This window comes from Oryx dammah, unplaced genomic scaffold (genome assembly GCF_014754425.2).
Source record: "Oryx dammah isolate SB20612 unplaced genomic scaffold, SCBI_Odam_1.1 HiC_scaffold_29, whole genome shotgun sequence".
Taxonomy (NCBI): Eukaryota; Metazoa; Chordata; class Mammalia; order Artiodactyla; family Bovidae; genus Oryx; species Oryx dammah.
In genome coordinates this window covers 8,240,164-8,261,350 of record NW_024070213.1, presented here as the reverse complement: position 1 = coordinate 8,261,350, position 21,187 = coordinate 8,240,164, and the positions used below count along the sequence as shown (strand labels likewise).

The following is a 21,187-nucleotide window of genomic DNA, read 5'->3' as shown; positions in this document are numbered from 1 at the left end:
TGCTGAGAGAGCAGTGTGGGAGGAACTGGAATGTCTTCGTGGGTCTAATGCCCAGCAGCAGTGTTGGGTGACCCTTTAGCACACCAGGCCTGTGCTGAGACGAATAAGGCAGAGACAGACAGAGAAAATGGAACGAACGTGACACTGGGCATTTCATTTAATACAGCAAAAGTCATCTTGGAAAAGATTGTGAGTATTGTTGAACTTCCTCCTACTCATTTTTTATGTTGAATTAAATAGGGAGCACCCCCAGTCTTTTTTATTCTATGGCTATATGAAGGTCTTTTTTTAATGTTAAGCCCTATTTGTTTAAATAGGTAACAAATTAAAATGGTTCAGAATTCAAAAGTACAAAAGGTTACTAAGTAAAAAAAATCTGCTACTTAGTTCCTCTCACGTACAGCCTTGTATTTATGTGAAAATTTCTTCCCTTTTTCTGCACAACTATTTACCATTCCTCTCACTATTTTTCTGCTTGATTTATTCATTTTGCAATGTATTTCAGAGATCATTCCTTATCATTGCACAGATAGCTAACCCATCCTTTTTCATAGCTGCACTCTATTTCATTATATAGATGTACTAGTTTATTTAACTGGTCCTCTGCTGATGGAAATTTAGATTTTCTAATATTTTACCACCTAAAGTTTTGTTGCCACAAACCATGCTGTAGGGAGTTACCTTGTATGAGTCACGTTTCTTAAGTATAGGATAAATTCCCAGAAGTGGGAATTGCTAGACCAAAGAGCCTCTAAAGGTTTTAATCCAACCTTGCTTATTCGGATTAGAAAGCCTGCAGTGAATGGTGGCTATTATTAAGATAAATATGATATAGATAGGTTATATTACAGAAAAATAGGGGCATCTGACACAGACCAGAAGCAAGGTGGGTGGTGGGAGCTTCCTGGAGGAGGAAATGCCTGAGCAGAGCCTTGAGTAATGAAAAGTCAGGTGAAGTGGAGGCATTACAAGCAACAGGAACAGAAAGGGCCAAGCCCAAGAACTTAAAAAGGAGCTTCTTGTTTGTGGGGAATCTTCCAGGGGTTTAGTGTCACCTCCATTCATCAAACAGTCCACTCCCTGCCACAGGTCAGGCGCTGGGCTCTGTCCTGCATCAGATAGGTAGTACATCCAGAAATCACAATACACCTGCAGCATGAAATAAGAAACAGTAGGCTGTGGGCTTCCCAGGCGGCTCAGTGGTGAAGAATCCGCCTGCCAGTGTAGGAGACTCAGGTTCGATCCCTGTGTGGGGAAGATCCCCTGGAGAAGGAAATAGGAACCCACTCCAGTATTCTTGCCTGGGAAATCCCGTGGACAGAGGAGCCTGCTGGGCTACACAGTCCATGGGATCGCAAAAAGAGTCCAACTCGACTTAGCGACTGAAACAACAGCAATAGTAGTATATACAGTGATTAATTCTGTCGGAGAAAGAAGGAATGGGGCATAGAAGATGGAAGGGAAGGCATTAGAGGAGGCACATCTGAACTAAAATTCAAGAAAACTGTAACAGGTGGACTTCAGCGATTCTCACAGTGTATTTCCTGGACCACCAACATCATTATCACCCAGCAACTTCTCAAGCCCTACCCAGATCTGCAGAATCAAAATTCTGGGAGTTGGCCTGAGCGACCTGGGTCTTAAGAAGCCTTCTGAAGCGATAGTCAGTTGTGTCCAACTCTTTGTGACCCATGGACTGTAGCCTGCCAGGCTCCTCTGTCCATGGAATTCTCCAGGCAAGAATACTGGAATGGGTTGCCATGCCCTCCTCCAGGGGATCTTCCTAACCCAGGGATTGAACCTGGGTCTCCCACAGTGCAAGAAGCCCTCTGTTCAGTTCAGTTCAGTCGCTCAGTCGTGTCCGACTCTTTGTGACCCCATGAATCGCAGTACGCCAGGCCTCCCTGTTCATCACCAGCTCCCAGAGTTCACTCAGATTCACGTCCATCGAGTCCGTGATGCCATCCAGCCATCTCATCCTCTGTCGTCCCCTTCTCCTCCTGCCCCCAATCCCTCCCAGCATCAGAGTCTTTTCCAATGAGTCAACTCTTCACATGAGGTGGCCAAAGTACTGGAGTTTCAGCATCATTCCTTTCAAAGAAATCCCAGGGCTGATCTCCTTCAGAATGGACTGGTTGGATCTCCTTGCAGTCCAACAGACTCTCAAGAGTCTTCTCCAACACCACAGTTCAAACGCATCAATTCTTCGACGCTCAGCCTTCTTCACAGTCCAACTCTCACATCCATACATGACCACTGGAAAAACCATAGCCTTGACTAGACGGACCTTAGTCGGCAAAGTAATGTCTCTGCTTTTGAATATACTATCTAGGTTGGTCATAACTTTTCTTCCAAAGAGTAAGCGTCTTTTAATTTCATGGCTGCAGTCACCATCTGCAGTGATTTTGGAGCCTCAAAAAATAAAGTCTGACACTGTTTCCACTGTTTCCCCATCTATTTCCCATGAAGTGATGGGACCAGATGCCATGATCTTCATTTTCTGAATGTTGAGCTTTAGGCCAACTTTTTCACTCTCCTCTTTCACTTTCATCAAGAGGCTGTTTAGTTCCTCTTCAATTTCTGCCATAAGGGTGGTGCCATCTGCATATCTGAGGTTATTGATATTTCTCCCGGCAATCTTGATTCCTGCTTGTGTTTCTTCCAGTCCAGCGTTTCTCATGAGGTGATCCCAATATACTCTGCAGTTTGAGAACCACTGATGGCGCTCATTTAAGGTGAGGGAACAATACTGTAGAGTCAGGAACTAAACTCTGTAGTATTGCTGAAGTGTTGCTTGTGTTTTTACAGAAATAAAGTTATATAAAAGTAGTTACTTTATATGCCAAAGAAATAAGCTAGTAAAACTTAAATTACATTATCAGCCTAAATCACTTATCTTGAAATGTCAATAAAATGGACCTAAGTCCTGTATCCCTTATGTAAGAAAGCCAGCACCCTTCACCAGGTTTTCATTATTGTCCCTACTTCCATACCTTTCTTTGATTTCCCCCACGGTTAAGGATCTTATGAGTAGAACAGGCTTTACTGAAGGTATGGAAGACAAAGGGACGATACCTTGCAATTAAGACTGTAACTTATATTGGATTTTGGATTGCCCTTTTCTTAAGAGGCATTTGGCCCACCCCCAAGGCCTTGCAGCTTCCAGTCTTGCAGCGTGATACTGTCTTGTGGGTCGCTCTGTCCTGAAGGATGCAGCTCCTACCCATTCCTAGACTCTGTCCCTTCCCCTCCGTAACCCCTATTTTCTCCTCTCCCCTACCTCCAAATTTCCATTAATTTCCTTTGCTAGGCAATTAATAGATCTCTCCTTTTGTAATCTGCATCTTCAGGGTTTACCTTCCACCTTTAAGGAGCTTATCAGAATATTTTCCCAAACAGAGGTAAACCTTGTCTCTGGGAAGCATTCTGGAGCCAACTATTAAAATAGTAATTTTCCACTGTGCTATTATTATAATATTATAAAATTTAAGGTTCACTTTAGGGGTCATTAGGTTAATTACCTTGCTTCAAGTGGCATCATATTAAACTCTAGCCAGTAATTCTTAATCTAGTCCTTATTTCTGTTTTACAAAACTGACACTATAAAGTAGAAAAGACACATTTTTTAGGGCATGGCAACCCACTCCAGTTTTCTTGCCTTGAGACTCCACATGGACAGAGAAGCTTGGAGGGCTACAGTCCATGGGATCACAGGGAGTCAGACAGGACTGAGCGACTAAGCACAACACATACATTTTATTATTTTATTTTTATTTTTAATTGGAGAATAACAGATGCATTAACTTCATTTAAAAAAATCTTCAAAGGTCAAATTCCTCACAACACTGTTCTTAGTACAAAAATTGCTGTTGGGTGCCTAAATATTGTATCAAAAGATGACTACATCAGTAAATTACAGAACAAAGACTGCATAATTACTGGGGAAATGATAATTTAATGTTCAGTAGAGAAAAATATTTCAAAATCTAAAATATAAGAACTAGGTATGTGTGTAGAAAAAAAACAAAAGTGAGTAGAGGAAGGAAGAAAATGTGACTTATTGAATTGGCAAAGTTGTGGCAGAATTTTTTTAAAATTTGATTTCTGTTAATGTCATTGTATAATGACATTATACTAATTCCTTTAGTATAATTACAAAGCTCAGAGGAGAGTCCCAAACTTCCCTTCCCAGAATATAAACCAGTGACTGTGTTTATGCTGCTGAGATTGTCTTCTGACCTGTAGCTTACATTTGTCCCACTGCCACTTAAGTCTGTCCTTCGTGTTCTCAGTGGAAAAGAGCAAAGTGCCCAGAAGTATTGGGAAGAAGCGCACCTGAGCTGCTGGCTCTCACAGCCCGTGTCTCCCTGACCCTAGCTCAAGGGTGGCAGGAGGCCAAGTAAACGTCTGGGCTGTGTTGAAAACTCAGGGGACAGGGGGCCGTTTCCGTTGGCAACCTACTCCAGTGTTCTTGCCTGGAGAATCCCAGGGACAGGGGAGCCTGATGGGCTGCCGTCTATGGGGTCGCACAGAGTCGGACACGACTGAAGCGACTTAGCAGCAGTAGCAGCAGCAGCAGCAGATTCAGAAACAGCATTCTTCCCCCTTAGAGCCTTCTTGCAAATTGATGGACTTTTCTGGTCTCCTGGTTTATAAGCATCTCTTTTCCTTTAAACTGCTTTTAGTAGCTTTTGCTTTAGGGAAAGTATTTCACATCACTGTAGTGGAAAGCTACTACAGCCCCATGTGAAGGCAGATACCTGGGGATTTTGTTTAGCCTTAAAAAAAAAACTTGAAAATCTGGTTTCTAAGTGTTGTCAGTTCTTTTCCCACTGATTACTTAGACCGTTGAGGGAGGTCTTGTTACAGTAACTTGGAAAATGACGGACTTTACCTTTTAGCAGCTCAGGGAGTTCCTGACTTCACAGCTGCTGCTAAGTAGTGAGATTCATGCTGAGCAGTTTTAGTGAAGTGTTAGTTATAAATGAGAAAGAAAGGGGTTCTTTTCACGGTTACAGATAAACTATGTCTAATAGTTTGCACCTTTTTTTCACGTTTGCTTTCTTTGGTTTCATATGAACATTGAAGATGGATACTTGAGGTGATAAATAATATTGACAGGGAAGGAGGAGGAGGAAGGCAAGAAACTGCATAGCTGGTGTAAGTTCAGGCTTCATTTGCAGACCTCAGAAAACACAAGGAGAACACGTTCTTATTCCTCAGTGTTCTGTACTTAAACTGTGAAGTGAAGTGAAGTCACTCAGTCGTGTCCGACCCTTTGCGACCCCATGGACTGTAGCCCACCAGGCTCCTCTGTCCATGGGATTCTCCAGGCAAGAATACTGGAGTGGGGTGCCATTTCCTTCTCCAGGGGTCTTCCCGACCCAGGGATTGAACCCAGGTCTCCCGTATTGCAGGCAGACGCTTTAACCTCTGAGCCACCAGGGAAGCCACTTAAACTGTAGTCTTTTAAAATTGAGATATAATAAAGTATACCATTCAGAGGTTTTCAGTGTATTCACTTTTGTGTAACCATTACTGTCTAATTCCAGAATACTTTATCACCCCAAAAGAAACTGCATATCCACTGGCAGTAATTCCCTGTTTCCCCCTCCCTTCTGTGTCTCTGGATTTGCCTATTCTGAGCAATTTATATAAATAGAATTACATGTTGTGTGATCTTTTGTGACTGACTGCCTTCACTGAGCATGTTTTCAAGGTTCAACCACGTTGGCACATGTATCGGTACGTGACTCGTTTTTAGGAAGAATGATATATTCCAGTGTATGGGATAGACCAGGGCTTCCCAGGTGGCTCACAGGGGACGCACGTTCAGTCCCTGGATCAGAAAGCGCGCCTGGGGGAGGACGTGGCCCACTCCAGTGTTCTTCTCTGGAAAATCCCGGGGACAGAGGGGCCTGGTGAGCTCCTCCACGTCGGCGCATGTCAGTGCTTGATTCCAGTGTACTGGTATACCACATTTTGTTCATCCATTCATCACTTGATGGGCATTTGAATTGTTCCCACTTCTGGACTATTATAAATAATGCTGTTGTGAACATTTGTGTACAAGTGTTTTGATGTGGTATAATTATTTTTAAACACAATACCTCTGTACTTTTTCAAAAAAGAGAACATTTAAAATCAAAATGAGTAAGTCCCATACTCCTACCACTTAACCCAGGCATATTCTTTTTATATTACCTTCAACGTATATGTATTAAATACATTTTAAATGGCTGAAATCACATCTTCATGATCTACTCCATTTTTCTTCTATTCCCAGTTCAACTCACTACAATTAGACTTCCACCCTCACCATTAAAAATTAAAGCTCTCTATTAAATTGTACCAGTGTTTTATTAGCTCCCGAGGCAAAAGAAATAAAAGTAAAAATGAACAAATGGGACCTAATGAAACTTACAAGCTTTTGCACGGCGAAGAACACCCTAAATAAAATAAAAAGACAACCTACGGAATGGGAGAAAATATTTGCAAAGATATGACTGAAAAGAGCTTTATTTTTCCCAAAAATATGCTTCTGCTTCCAATGAAGCTGTTCAGTTCAGTCGCTCAGTTGTGTCTGATTCTTTGTGACCCCATGGACTGCAGCATGCCAGGCTTCCCTGTCCTTCACCAACTCCCGGAGTTTGCTCAAACTCCTGTCCATCGACTCAATGGTGCTGTCCAACCATCTCATCCTCTGTCATCCCCTTCTCCTCCTGCCCTCAATCTTCCCAGCATCAGGGTCTTTTCCAAAGAGTCAACTCTTTGCATCAGGTGGCCAAAATATTGAAGCTTCAGTTTCAGCATCAGTCCTTCCAGTGAATATTCAGGATTGATTTCCTTTAGGATGGACTGGTTGGATCTCCTTGCAGTCCAAGGGACTCTCAAGAGTCTTCTCCAACACCACAGTTCAAAAGCATCGATTCTTCAGTGCTCAGCCTTCTTTATAGTCCAGCTCTCACCTCTGTACACGACCACTGGAAAACCCAGGTGGCATGTTGGCCAACACCTGGTGAAGGTTGCATCCTCAACGAGAACCAGCAGTGGGGCAACCGGGGCACCAGGCATGTCGTCTGGCTCCCTGGAGTGGCTAAAGGATCTGTCCCTTCTAGTCAGAGCCTGACAAAACATGGTCCGCTGGAGAAGGGAATGGCACACCACTTCAGTATTCTTGCCTTGAGAATCCCATGAATACAGTGAGAAGGAAAAAAGATATGACCTGTCATAATGGCCATCTTTAAAAGGCTGCAAGTGATAAATGCTGGAGAGGGTGTGGTGAAAAGGGAAACCTCCTGCGCTGTTGGTGGGAATGTAAATTGGTGCAGCCTCTGTGGAAAAACAGTATTGAGGTTCCTTGAAAAACTAAATATAATTACTTCATGATCCAGCAATCCCACTCCTGAGGCATATACCTGGGGAAAACCTTAATTTGGAAAGATACGAGCACCCCAGTGTTCATAGCAGCACTGTTTACAGTAGCCAAGGCATAGAAGCAACCTAAATGTCCATTGAAAGATGAATGGATAAAGCTATGGTTTATATACACAATGGAATACTCCTCAGCCGTAAAAAAAGAATGAAATAATGCCATTTGCAGCAACCTGAGTGGACCTGGAGATTATAATACTAAGTGAAGTAGGTCAGATGGAGAAAGACAGATACATGATATTGCTTATGTGCAGAATCTTAAAAAAAAATGATACAAATGAACTTATTTACAAAACAAGCAGACTTGCAGATTTAGAGAATGAGGGAGACTGGAGGATAGGGATAGAGTGGGAGTTTGGGGTTAATGGGTACACACTACTACATTTAAACTAGATAATCAAGGGCCTACTGTAAAAATTAAAAGAAAATTCATCTGTGTTGAGTGTTCAGTAGTTTTTTATTTACATAGATATACCACAATTCTTTATCCATCCATTCACCAGTTAAAGGATATTTGCGTTTTCAGATTCTGGCAGTCGCAGCTGCCACAAACCTTTTCACACAGGTTTTTGTGTAAACAAAAGTTTCATTTCCCTTAGATAAACATACCTAGGAATGGGTTTGTTGGGTTATATGGTTAAGTATATGTCTGCCTTTATAAGAATCTGCCAAATGCTGTTCCAAAATTGTGGTACCATTTTGCATTCCCACCAGCAATAAGTGAGAATTCTAGTTGCTCTGAATCCTCATCAGCACTTGATATTGTCAGGTGGTGGTGGTGGTTTGTTTTTTAATTTAGCTATTTAATGTGTGTGTGTGGTAATAATCTCATTGTGGTTTTAATTTGCCTTCCTTAATGACTCATGGGTGTTGTGTATCTTTTTGGATGTTTATCATCTTTGTATCTTTGGTAATGCTCCTGTTCAAATCTTTTGCCCATTTTCTTTTTTAAATTGGGTTGTTTGTTTCTAGCTTACTGAGTTTTGAGAATTCCTTATACTCTGGTTACATGTTCTTTATCAAATGTGTGATGTGAATATATTTTCTACCATCTGTGGCTTCTGATAATGTAATCAAATGTTTTCTTTTATATATCATGCTTTTAGTGTAATAGCTAAGAAATCTTTGTGTAACCAAGGTCACAGACATTTTCTCCTGTTTTCTTCCAGAAGTTTTGTTTTGTTTTGTTTTGTTTTTTTAACTTTTGGCTGTACCGGGTCTTCGTAGCTGTGTGTGGCCTTCTGTAGTTGCGGCACACAGGCCTCTCTTGCTGCAGACCGTGGGCTCTGGGTGCACAGGCTTCAGCAGCTGTGGCACACAGGATTAACTGCTCCATGACATATGGGATCATCTCCGACCAGGGGCTGAACCCGTGTCTCTTGCATTGGCAGGCAGATTCTCAACCCCTGGGCTACTTAGGGAAGTCCATTCTTCTAGAAGTTTTGTAGTGATTTTTCTAGGCCCATTTGTTGACAAGACTGTCCTTTCTCCACTGAATTGCATTTGTATTTTTGTTGAAAGTTAATTACTTTCAACAAACTGAGTGACTTAGAACAACAATAATATTGTCTTTCAGTTTTGGAGGCCAGGAATCTGAAATCAAGGTGTCAGCAAGGCCATGCTCACTCTGACACCTGTAGGGGAGGATCCTTCCTTGTTTCTTCCAGCTTCTAGTAACCCCAGGCATTCTTTGGCTTATTACACCATAATTCCAGCCTGTGCTCCACATGGTGTTCTTCCATCTCTCCACATCATCTCTCTCTCATATCTGTGTCCAAATTTCCCCTTTTTAAAAGACATCAGATAGAATGGATTAGGGCTCACCTTAATGAGGTCGTCTTAAGTTGGTTAAATCAGCAAAGACCCCATTCTCCAAAGAAGGTCATATTCTGAGGTACCCAGGAATGGAACCTCAACATACCTTTTGATGGGGGACACAGATCAGTTCATAACTCCAGCTGACCACGTGGATGGGTCTGTTGCCGGGTCGCCTCTTTGTTCCATTGATCTGTGTGTCCTTCCTTTTGCCAGTCTCACCCAGTACTCCATGTGCTGGGTTGGCCAAAAAGCTCGTTGAGGTTTTTCCATAACATATTGTGGACAAATCTGAATGAACTTTCTGGTCAACCCAATAGTTTTATAGTAAGTATTGAAATCAGGTAGTGTGAATTCTCCAACTTTCTGCTTTTCCAAATTATTGATATTTTGAGTGTTTTTATTCTTTTGCCTATCCATTTAGCTTTTAAAATCAGTTTGTCAGTTTTAGCAAAATATCCTACTGGGATTTTGATTGGAATTATGTTGAATCTTCCTTGTTCGCAATCTTAGGGGGACAGCATTCAGGCATTTATCTTAAGTATGATATTAACTGTAGGATTTTTGTAGGTGCCTTTTATTAGGATAAGAAAGTTTCCTCTATTTCTAGATCGCTGAGAGTTTTTATCATGAATGGATGTTGACTTCTGTCTAATGTTTCTTCTGCATCTATTGAGATAATCATATAGTTTTTCTTCTTCAGTCTGTTGATATACTGAATTACATTGATTTTTAAATATTAAACAACTTATCTTGCATTCCCAAGATAAACTCTACTTGGTCATGATGGTATTAATTTTATGTATTGTAGAACTTACTGGCAGAAGTTGTTCAGAATATCCTTTTATTACCCTCTTAATGCCTACAGGGCCTATAGTAGTGTATCTTCTTCCATTCCTGATAATACTGGTAATCTGTGTCTTGTCTTCCTGTTCAGTCTGATCAGTCTGATTTTATTGATTTCAGAGGAACAGATTTTGGTTTCATTGATTTTTCTCTCTCTTTTTGGTTTTCTATTGTATTGATTTTTGTGGTTATCTTTATTGTTTGTTTTTTTCTTCTGCATACTTTGGACTCAATTTACCAATAAATTCAACAACTTGGATAATAGTCAAATTCCTTGAAAGTACACAAACCATCAAAGCTCACTCAAGAGAAATAGATAATCAGAATAGCCTTATCTCTATTAAAAAATTGTAGTTGAAAATCTTTTCATGAAGGAAACTCCAGGCACCGGAGACTTGATTGGTGATTTATTTCAACATTTGAGGAAGAAATAATGCCAGTTTCTATACAATCTTTTCCTTAAAATGGAATAAGAGGGACTAAGTCCCAATCATTCTGTAAAGCAGATACCATCCTGATGGCAAACCCAAGAAGGGTGTTACTAGGAAAGAAAACTACAATCAAGCCTTCTTTATGAACATAGATGAAAAATTCTTAAAATTTAAGTGAATTTCCTTCCACAGTTTCTGAAAAGGAAAATATAATCACGATGACTCAGAGTGAGCTTCAGGTATTATTCCTCACATTCCTTGCAGGTGGCTGTCTTCCCAACCTTGGGTAGCTCACAGGCACACACACACGCACGCACGCACACAAACACACACTCACTCTCTCACTCTCTCTCTCTCTCTCTCTCTCTCTCTCTCTCTCTCTCAGGTGCTGTGTGCAGATTTCTGGAGTTCTCTGCAGGTCTCTTCTCTACATATCCAGGCTGCTTTGGTGGCTTTTAGCTCTCAGCAGCTCCTCGGCCCTCCTGGGTGCCCAGTCCTGACTGCAGACTCTCTCCAGGTGGTCACAGGGCTCAGCTCAATTGTTCTGTCTCTCCCTGGCTTCACTGTCCTGTGCGGCCTATTGTCCAGTGTTTGGAAGCCATAGTTTCATGTATCTTTCTGGCTTTTTAGCTGTTTGAACAGGTTGGGAAAGTAAATCCAATTCCTTATAGCTACATCTCGGCCAGAAGCAGAAGTCCGTAACTGGAATATGAAATGATTATATCACATTTTACAGTGTCAGTATAGCCAGATCTTATTAATTCCCATAATATCTGACGTATAAATTGTTCTTGTGTTTTTGTTGTATAGATGATGCTGAAGTAGACCTTTTCATGCACACTTTTTTGCTTCTAGTGAATTATTTCCTTAAGATAAGTTTCCAGGAGAATATTACTGGATCAAAAGGTAATTTTAAGAACTGCATTTACGTGTTTTAATCTGCTTCCAGTATATTCTTTGTTATTCAAGTTTCTGCCTCTTAGTACCCCTGTGACAACAGCAGGGCCACCAGTGACCTGGCTGCTTCAGCCAGCTCCCAGATGGCTGCTTTCAGGAAGGTTACCATAGCAACCGGAAGCTGGAAAAACCTGCCTGCCCAGATTAGTGATATCACTTCCAGCTCCTGTTGGGAACTCAGGGATTCCGGGGCAGTTAGTGAGAGAAATGGTCTATATATATAATTTGCAGAGAGTCTTTAAAATATATCAAGTCTGGCCTGTTCTCATTGTTCCCACAATAACAAAGCCAACATCATTCCTACCACGTCACCACCCCCTGCCCTGCAGTCTTCTCTGCACAGCAGCCGGAGAGAACTTTCAAATCCGGAGTCAGACTGGGGCTCACCGCTGCTTAGAACCCATAGGAGAATGAGACCCGGCTCTCTGTTGTGCTGTAAGGCCCTCCTGAGCCGGCTGCCCCTGCAGCTGCTTCCGCCTGCCATGTACCCTGCTGCTGCTCCTGCCGCCTGGATCCTCCTGCCTCAGGAGCCACAGGACTTGGCTCCCACTTCCTTTTGTTTGGGTCTTTGCTTGAATGTCACCTAATCCTCAGAGAACTTTTCCTGATCATGTTAGCTACGTGGCCCCTTTCTGACACTTCTGTACCTCATCCCTCAGAGGACTGTAGCTTGCACCGTCTGGCAGCTGTTTCTGTGTTCGCCATCTGAGTCTCTGTTTGGATGTAATTGTGGGGACTTGCGTTTTTCATTTTTGCATCTCAGCCCTGATAGCCATGCTTGGCTCATGGCAGCGCTCAGTAACTGCTGAGTGACTGAACGAACAAGGGGCAAGCCAAGGTCCGGAAACGTAGTTGTATGCTGAGAACTGCCTTCCCAGCCCGCTCCGTCCTCCACAGACAGCACCCGCTTCCTCTGCACGTCCTCTACCCTTCTGGAGGAAACAGCCAGGTCACTACCTCTGAGGCGCTGGTGATGAGAAGTGTTTCTGATGATCTCAACTGGCCTGTGTTACACTGAACCATAGGAAGTTGTTGTTTTTTGAGGTTGTAATGGATGGTTTTCAGCAGTTGTCATATGGCCTTTAGTAAGCTCAGTGTAGAGGGTCCAGTAATTAACAGTAACCTTCTGGAAGTTAGGGGGACTCCTGCTTACGCCTGCTGCTTCCTGAGCGTTCACTGTGTGTCAGGGCAGTAGGGCCCTTTGTGTCCTCACGCCATCCTCGTAACCATTTTAGGATGTAAGCACTGTTATTCTATCCAGTCTGTGGAGAAGAAAACTGAGATTCGAAAAAGTGATGTGAATGTGCCCAAGGTTATAAGCAGGGAGCCACAGAGCTGGGGTGTGAATCCGCATCTGTTTGACCAGAGAGGTCTTCACTTGAACCGCAGCACCGTCTGGCCCTGCACAAAGGTGGCAGAGGATGAGCTGGAAAGCCGCACCCTCCTAAGGCTGCCCCAGCAGCGTGCTCGCCCAGGGCTCCGGGCCACAGTGGCATGGCCGAGTGATAGGGTCTAGCCCGGGTGGATCCAGGGTGATTCGAAGGGGAGACGGATAGGCGAGGAAAACTTATGTGTTTAGAAAATATAAGATTAGATTAGGAAGAAATAGTATAGTAGGAAATTTAGGCGGAGAAAAGGATGCTGAATAACTTGGTTTACGGGGAAAACCAATAAAACCTCGAGACAGGAGGTTTGCACCATCTACGTTAGGCCACCGGCGTCCACTTGAATATCAAAGGGTGCCCTGCCTTAGGCTCCCTTTCGCGTGGATCTTAGCAGCCAGGGCAAGTAAGTAGACGTGGTGAGCCTCCCCGCTCCAGATGGGAATTCAGCCGGAAAAGGGGAGAAAAGAACGACATGGGGAAGCCCAGCATGGGTGCAAGACTCCAAAAACTTTATTTTTCAAAATCAGGTTATATACCCCAAGTTGTACATAAAGAAATAATGGAATATGCAGAATTATGCAGGGGCAGCAGTCCTGAGCCTCATTGAGACCAGGCTTTCTTTTGCATACCCTCCCGTATACAAAAGGTCTCAGGTGGTTTACATTATCTTCTGGCCAAGAGGCCTGTTAACATTTTTATGGCTCTCTTCCTGGATAATTGTCTATCAGCCAGAAAACTCCTTTTCCCTAGAAGTGTTTTTTCTTTACTCTGCATCACCCTCAAAGTACTAAATAAAGTTACATTCCTGTAGAACAAAGGTGCAGTGGGTTATAACAAAGAAAGTACTTAACTCAGAGATCTAATGTTGCTAATACCAGGTCTACTACCTGTTTTTCTATATACCAACTATATCTAAAAATAAAAGATATGAAAATTTGGCAGCAAGTATTGGCTCAACAAATGAAACCTTTAATCAGTCCTATTCTAATGATTTTGACTCCTCGGAAGCCCCTACATTCCTAGGATGTTTTAAGCTTCCTTTGCCTCCCGCGGTTGGGAGGCCTCAAACAATCACATGCGCAGCTGTACGAGTCCTGCAGGCAGGCTAGAAAGCCATCAGAGGGGTTTTGGGATTGAAACACCCTTTCAAATGCAGAAGACTAAAAAGCCCTGAGCTGACCTTTTCCAGAGTGTGTCTGGAGAGTGGAAAAGCAGAGTACAAAGGCTGGCAGACTTTGTTTTTTGGGGGCACATGCTCAGGAAATACCAGGGGGAAGCCCTGAGATTTGACTTGCCTTGCCCATGAGATCTCTGCCACATGACCTTGTCACGGGTGGGATTCCTCACACTGGCTCCCAGCAGCCAAGCTCGGGGGTTCTTCCCCAGCATTGCTGAGCTGGTGGCTGACCGCCAGCCTCTCAGCGGGTGCCGTGCCAGGGACACGGTTACCAGGGTCCGTTTGGGAGACTGTACATGGGTCTCCTCTGGGCTTGTTGCTCATGTGTGAGGACTGGAGATAATCTGCGTCAAAATATGCTGTGAGGATGAATGCTGACATGATTTTAAGAACTTCTAGCTTTAATGTAAAAATACTTGCTCCATCCATCACAGAATTCTGATTCAAACCAGGCCCCACATACCTGTCACACTGAAGGAAGACATTACGTCTTCCTCTCGCAAAGCAGACAGACAGGTCTAGGACGACTGGCCCGTTAGGGAAGTGGGTTATGCCATCTGTTTCTCAGCAGGACTTGTCTGGAAGCAGGAGGGCTGCCTCCCAGGTGGGCCATCATGATGAGCATTTAGCTCATACATGGCCCAGTTAGGTTGTGTCTGGGCAGGAGGAGGTGCTGGTGACCCAGCTGAACTGCCCTTGGGACAGACTGATTAGTTTTGGCCCCAGATTTGCAAGTGTGTCTTTAAAAAGAGCTAAGATTTTTTTCATGTGCCTAGCTTTCAACGTATGCTGGAGTAAAGGGTCCATCATAGGCTGATGTTTTCTCAAGGTGCCCTCGATGGTTCTTTGACTTTCCTTTTTGTTTCTTGCTCACTCACGTGACCCTTCGAGTTTACCCAGAACTCTGCAGACAGCAGGGAGGAGATGAAGCCAACAGCTGTCACCTTCGAGCTCCTGTCACCTGAAAAATGGCAGAAGGATGTTTAGGGCTAGGTGGATATGGTTCCAAAACCTAGACGGCAACTTGTCCTAAAAGATTTCAACCACATCTCCATGGTTATCTTCTGTTTATGTTACCTTCCTTTCATTTCATGGTTAGAAGTAAAAGGCTTCATTCAGAAAAAGGCTGAGAAACTGCATTTCTGTCGAGGCTCAAGCAGGTGATGATAGGTTCTTTCTGAAAGGAGCAGGTTAGAAAGTGAGAGGGAACCCTGAGCGCTGATGCCTCCGCTGATTATTTATTGTTTTAAAATTGAGATACAAATCACATGCTACAAAGTTCACTACTTTTAAAGTGGATAATTCAGTGGTTTGAATATTTCATGCTGTTGTGTGGCTAATCACCACTCTCCAATTCCAGACTAGTTTTCACCTCCACAGATAGATAGCCCGCACACCTCCTTCCCCTGCCTTCTGCCGTCCCCTCTCCTCAGCCCCTGGCAGTCACTAACCTACTTTCTGTAACTGGGGATTTGCTTCTGCTGGATATTTCTTTTAAATAGAATCATACTACTATTCATCCTCTTGTGACTGGCTTCTTTAACTGAGCATACTGTTCTTAAGATTCACTATGGTGTAGCATTATTAGCACTTCATCCCTTTTTATGGCTGACTGATATTCCCGTGTGGATATGCTATACCTTCCATATACTCCTGCACCAGTCCATGGACACACGGGCTGTTACTGCATTTGGACCGGAACGCGCGATTCTGCTGTGAACCTCCATGTAGTTTTCCGTATGGACACCTGTTTTAACTTCTGTGGGTAAATAACTAGGAGTGGAATTCTGGGGTCACATGGTACCCTATATCTCACCTTTTGAGGAGTGTCAGAGTGATTTCCACAGCAGCTGCGCCATCTGACGTTCCCACCAGCAGCAGAGGAGGCTTCCAGTTTCGCCACATCCTCACCGACACCAATCATTGCCTTTTTGATTATAGCCGTCCCCGTGGCTGTGACATGGTCTCTCACTGTGGTTCTGATGTGCATTTTCCTAGTGACTAATGATGCTGAACATCTTTGTACCTGCTCACTGGCTACTTAACATCTGTTCTTTGGAGAAATGTCTGTTCAGATCTTAAGCCCGTTTTTAAAAATTTGGCTATTTGTCTTTTTATTATTGAGTCACTTTTTTCAGAGGACAAAAAGAGAGAGGCAAGGGTTTAAACAATAACAGGAGATTTAGTTAGATTGCAGCTTCATAGTTTTCCAGCTGTGAGTGCTGAAAAGTGTGGTGGATGAAGTGGAAACGCCAGAGTCAGGGAGTGGAGGTACTGACTCAGACATGTTCTAAGTGATTCCTCAAAAATTCTGGCTCGGAGGAACCTATTCACGGAAGTTTCGGCAGTGTCTGGTCTTTGTTTTCTGTTTTGGGGACGTTTGCTTGAGTGTAGAGGATCAGGAAGTCTGTCTGTGTGGTCCTCTCCAGCCGTAGGAGTGCGGGGACTGAGCAGACTCTCCTCTTGGCCCACAAAGCTGTTGAGAAGAGCAGTTTTATAGCTTCTTCACAGTGTCTTCCTCTTGGACGAAATGTTGAGAACAGTAGGCTTTTTCTTTCCAGTGAGACTTCTTTCCCTGTCAGACATTTCCCTTGCCACCGCCCTGGACCAGCCTAGCAGTCTACGTATATACCCCCTGCAGAGGGGCTGTGGTAGATGACTTTCCCCTTTGCACTCCTGCCCGAGCAGATGTTTCTGGACCAGATGACACTTGAGGAGCCTCCCAGCTCTGAGACACTAGGCTAGGAAACCCCAGTCTGGATCTGCAGAAGATTCTCCTGTCCTCTCCGCACAATGTCAGGTGGGAGGCAGGGGCCTGGCTTGGAAGTGGGGTGACAGGCCCTCCAGGGGGAAGGGAGTCTTACCCAAGAGGACCTTCCTGGTGGGAGGGAAGCAGGCTTGTTTTCCACAGACCTTCGAGGGTCACGTGGACCGTCCAGGTCAGAGGTGGAGGAAGGAGGGAGTCTTCTGACAGGCCTCGGGGAGCGGGGGGTTACTGCCACTGCCTCCTGTCTCCCCGAGTCCCTGTCTCCCTCTCCTTGCAGTCCTCATACGCAGGTGGGAGGAGGGCGGTTCCGTCTGGAGCACACCGCTGGTCTCCTGTAACTGCCTCCAAAAGTTGCACGTTGCTAGCTTTCTCCCCTACCCCGTCCATCCCACTCTGGATGGTCCAGTCCTTTACCGGTGGCGCGTGGGAGGTGGGGGTGTCTCAACTTGAATTTCCCCCTTGAATACTCTGCATTATGTTTATCTCCTATTGCTGGTCTTCCCTGCTTTTAGGAAGTCACATACCTTCTGCCAATGGCCCCTTCTCAGCCCTGACTCCGAGTATGTGGCCCCAGGAGATCCTGGCCAAGCACGCGCAGGTACGCAGGCTCAGCGGCTCTGCCCCACGCTGGGCGCCCGGGGAGCCACCATCTGCTGCAGGTGTTCTGGGAGGGGAGCCACTCCCCTGTATTCACATGGGGTCCCAGAGACAGCTTCTTAGCTCCACATCCTCTGTGAATCAAGCATTAGGTTGGAGATAAAGTAAGACCTCTGCTCTTGGTATTATGGGGACACGAAAACACATAAAATGTGTTTCTTGCCTTGACCTTATTATCTTTGACCTCTGAGGAAAACAAGGAAAATGCGGGGAGAATTTGAGAGGGTCGTGGGCCCCGTAGCTGAGAGATGACTACAGGAGGCTTCAGGGAAGGCTGGGAGGAGTGCAGTAGTGCCTACCTTCCCACCCCCGGCTCCAGGAGGAGGCGGCCATGGAGCAGCCAGAGATCCGCTATGACGAGTTCGGGTTCCGTGTGGACAAGGACGGTGAGACTGAGCCCCTCGGGGGTAACCTGCCCCCGTCCTTGTTGGGGAGCACCAGCTCTGTGACCCATGACACTGCGGTGGCCTCGGGCTCTGGATGTTTCACCCTGATGTTCTAGAATCATGGACAAAGCCACATCTGATGCTGATGCTATTACAAGTATACGGAGTCCTCCAGGATATTTTTGGTTTTGGAGAGGGCGAGGTTCCCTTTTTTCTTTTCTCTGCCACTCTGCACAGCTTGTGGAATCTTAGTTCCCCAACCAGGGATTGAACGTGGGCCCTTGGCAAAGAAAGTGCTAAGTCCTAGCCACTGGACCACCAGGAATTCCCTGTTTTTGTTTTTAAGATTAATTTTATTGATCGTAATATGATAATAAAAGCAGTAATGTTCATTATAAAGAATTTTTAAAATACATCAAAATATAAAGATTAAAACAAATTAATCCATAATCCTAAAACCTGCAGATAACTGCTGACATTTCAGTGTGTTTTTTTCCTGGCTTTGTGAGTATCCGTTTGTACCTTTCATAACTAAGATAGTATCATATACATGTTTTTATATTGTTCTTATATCTCTTCACCTTATTCCATGAGCATTTTGTCTGTCAGTTAAGATATTCTTTAAAGAATATTTTCTGTGACTGTGTACTGTCCCATCGTAATGGGCTGGTCATCGTGTATCTGCGACCAGTCTTCTGTAAGCGAACCCCAGGCCATCCCCACTGCTTGCTGCTGTCGGTCGCCACATGGGCGCTTGGGAGGCCGTCTGGCAGAACCCAGGGTGGCTTGCCACCAACCAGATAACTGACTGAGACCAGCCATCTGCAGGTCACGCACATTTCCAGTTCTGACAAGTCTTCCTTGTTGTCTGGTTCATAGGCAGGTATTTGTGAGTTAAAAGCTGCACCTGAGAGGAACATAGGGAACTTTCTAGTATGATGGGAGTATTCTGTATCCTGATGGGGACAGTGTTTAGATGTTTGTTTATTGATCCTCGACAAAGACGAGGCCAACAGGATTTTCAGGGCAGAAGGGTGAACACCTAGGGAGCCGGGATGGCGGGCTCATGGGTCTGGTTTGGGGGAGACAATGAAGAGCACAGATTTGCTGTTCAGGGTGCCAGGGAAGTGGCTGGAAAAGGGGGCCGTGGGTTTCAGCAGTGAGATCTGGGCAGTGGACCCTGAGCCTGGCCCTCTGCTCTCGGAGCACAGACAGCGGGGTCGCTGTTCCCCCTCTCCACAGATGCAGATGGCACCCCCTATTCCAGCCAGCTGCTGGAGGACCCCCCCCAGAGGCTGCGCTGGCAGGCCCACCTGGAGTTCACCCACAACCACGACGTGGGGGACCTCACCTGGGACAAGATTGCCGTCTCGCTGCCCCGCTCAGAGAAGCTCCGCTCCCTGGTGCTGGCTGGGGTCCCCCACAGCATGAGGCCACAGGTGAGGCGGGAGGCCCACGGAGGCCATGGGGACCACAGCCCCACAGGGACTGAGTGCTGTGCCCTGCCCCCTCCTCAGCTGTGGATGCGGCTATCTGGGGCCCTGCAGAAGAAGAGGAACTCCGAGCTGTCCTACCGAGAGATCGTGAAGAACAGCTCCAATGATGAGACCATTGCCGCCAAGCAGGTGAGGCCCCGTGGTTGGGGGCAAGGAGTGGGGGGAGGCCCCTCAGGGGTGGCCCAGGAGAGCTCGGTGGCCAGGAGGCAGCCTTGGGTAGTCCTTTCACCCCTACACCTGTGCCTGGAGCCAGCTTCTCCCTTGGTTCCTCTAGGGGTTGGGGGGATAGTCAGAAGAGTCACCATACCCAGTGTGTATTAGGGTCCCCTGGAGACTTTAAATGCAGGTTTCCAGGCTTCTTTCCAGAGATTCTCATTCCATAGCTCTGGCTCAAGCCCCAGGCTTCTGTAGTTTTGTTGAGAAGGTCCCGGTGAACCACCGTGGCCTCAGCTGCACACCAGCTGGGCTCTGACCTCCAGAGGAGGAGGGTTAACTTTGACCCAGAGCCTGAGGACCCCCCCTTCCTGGGAGAGAAGCCAACCTGAGGTTTGCCCCACACAGGGGTCCCTGGCCTCCTCCCCGGGGGCCTCGGTGTCGGGGGTGCGGAGGCTGTGCTGCTGCAGCTGCGCCTCACGGGCTCTTGTTGTGGGCGGGCTGCCGGCAGATCGAGAAGGACCTGCTCCGCACCATGCCCAGCAACGCCTGCTTCGCCCATGTGAGCGGCGTCGGGGTGCCCCGCCTACGCAGGGTGCTCCGAGCGCTGGCCTGGCTCTACCCGGAGATCGGCTACTGCCAGGGCACAGGCATGGTGAGTACAGCCCGGGGCGAGCCATCTCACCATCGGGATGGGAGGCGGGGAGGAGAGAGTGGCGGGGGCGTCTAGAGGAGGGAGAGGGCCGCCAGGTGCCTGAGGCAGGCACATGGTCTGTGGTGTGACCCCCACAGAGGCCACCTTACTCTGATGGGTCCCCCCGACAGTGTGGAGACCTGGGTAGATACCCCTCGTCCCCCTGCCCTGCCAGGTGGCTGCCTGCCTCCTGCTCTTCCTGGAGGAGGACGACGCCTTCTGGATGATGTGCGCCATCATTGAGGACCTGCTCCCCGCCTCCTACTTCAGCACCACCCTGCTGGGTGTGCAGACGGACCAACGCGTCCTGCGGCACCTCATCGTCCAGTACCTGCCTCGCCTGGACAGGCTGCTCCAGGAGCACGACATTGGTGAGGGCCCGACCCGCCTCTGCTCTGGGTCCCGGGGTCCCAGCTCGGGCTTAGGTGCCGCGGGTCTGAGACCTCGGGAAGTGGCCGAGGATGGTACCTGGCGGCTCAGGAGGAAGAAGGGGGCGTGCCCCCCTGCGCTGTCTCTTGCTCTCTGCGGCCCCGCCTCCTGCACCGGGCCTGGGGGACGCCCCACCCTGCGGCCCCGCCTCCTCCACGCAGGCCTGGGGGACGCCCCGCCCTGCGGCCCCGCCTCCTCCACATGGGTCTGGGGGACGCCCTGCCCTGCGGCCCCGCCTCCTCCACGCGGGCCTGGGGGACGCCCCGCCCTGCGGCCCCGCCTCCTCCACGCGGGCCTGGGGGACGCCCCGCCCTGGCAGCCGACCTCCCGTGGCCCCGCCGTGTGTCCGCAGAGCTGTCGCTCATCACACTGCACTGGTTCCTCACTGCCTTCGCCAGCGTGGTGCACATCCGCCTGCTGCTGCGCCTCTGGGACCTGTTTTTCTACGAGGGCTCCCTGGTGCTGTTCCAGGCCACGCTGGGCATGCTGCGCCTCAAGGTGACGGCCCAGCCCCGGCGTCAGAGGCGGCTCCCTGGCAGCCCCGCGGGGCCGGCCCTCCA

At 46.7% G+C, this 21,187-nt stretch overlaps 1 protein-coding gene across 8 annotated transcripts in view; it reads left to right on the top strand.

Annotated features, from left to right (window-relative positions):
* Nucleotides 1-21,187, top strand: part of SGSM3 (small G protein signaling modulator 3) — a 34,670-nt gene that overhangs the window by 9,516 nt on the left and 3,967 nt on the right. For 5 of the 8 annotated variants that reach the window (XM_040233246.1, XM_040233251.1, XM_040233248.1 and 2 more), the window contains exons 2-9: nucleotides 16,734-16,845; nucleotides 17,325-17,410; nucleotides 17,789-17,855; nucleotides 19,098-19,294; nucleotides 19,373-19,480; nucleotides 20,016-20,159; nucleotides 20,374-20,569; nucleotides 20,980-21,125. In XM_040233246.1, the coding sequence (XP_040089180.1) occupies nucleotides 16,839-16,845; nucleotides 17,325-17,410; nucleotides 17,789-17,855; nucleotides 19,098-19,294; nucleotides 19,373-19,480; nucleotides 20,016-20,159; nucleotides 20,374-20,569; nucleotides 20,980-21,125 (951 nt within the window). In that variant the 5' untranslated portion in view covers nucleotides 16,734-16,838. Of the gene's footprint in view, nucleotides 1-16,733; nucleotides 16,846-17,324; nucleotides 17,411-17,788; nucleotides 17,856-19,097; nucleotides 19,295-19,372; nucleotides 19,481-19,912; nucleotides 20,160-20,373; nucleotides 20,570-20,979; nucleotides 21,126-21,187 lie in introns of all 8 variants that reach the window. The other 3 variants (XM_040233252.1, XM_040233247.1, XM_040233253.1) reach the window with 2 other exon arrangements.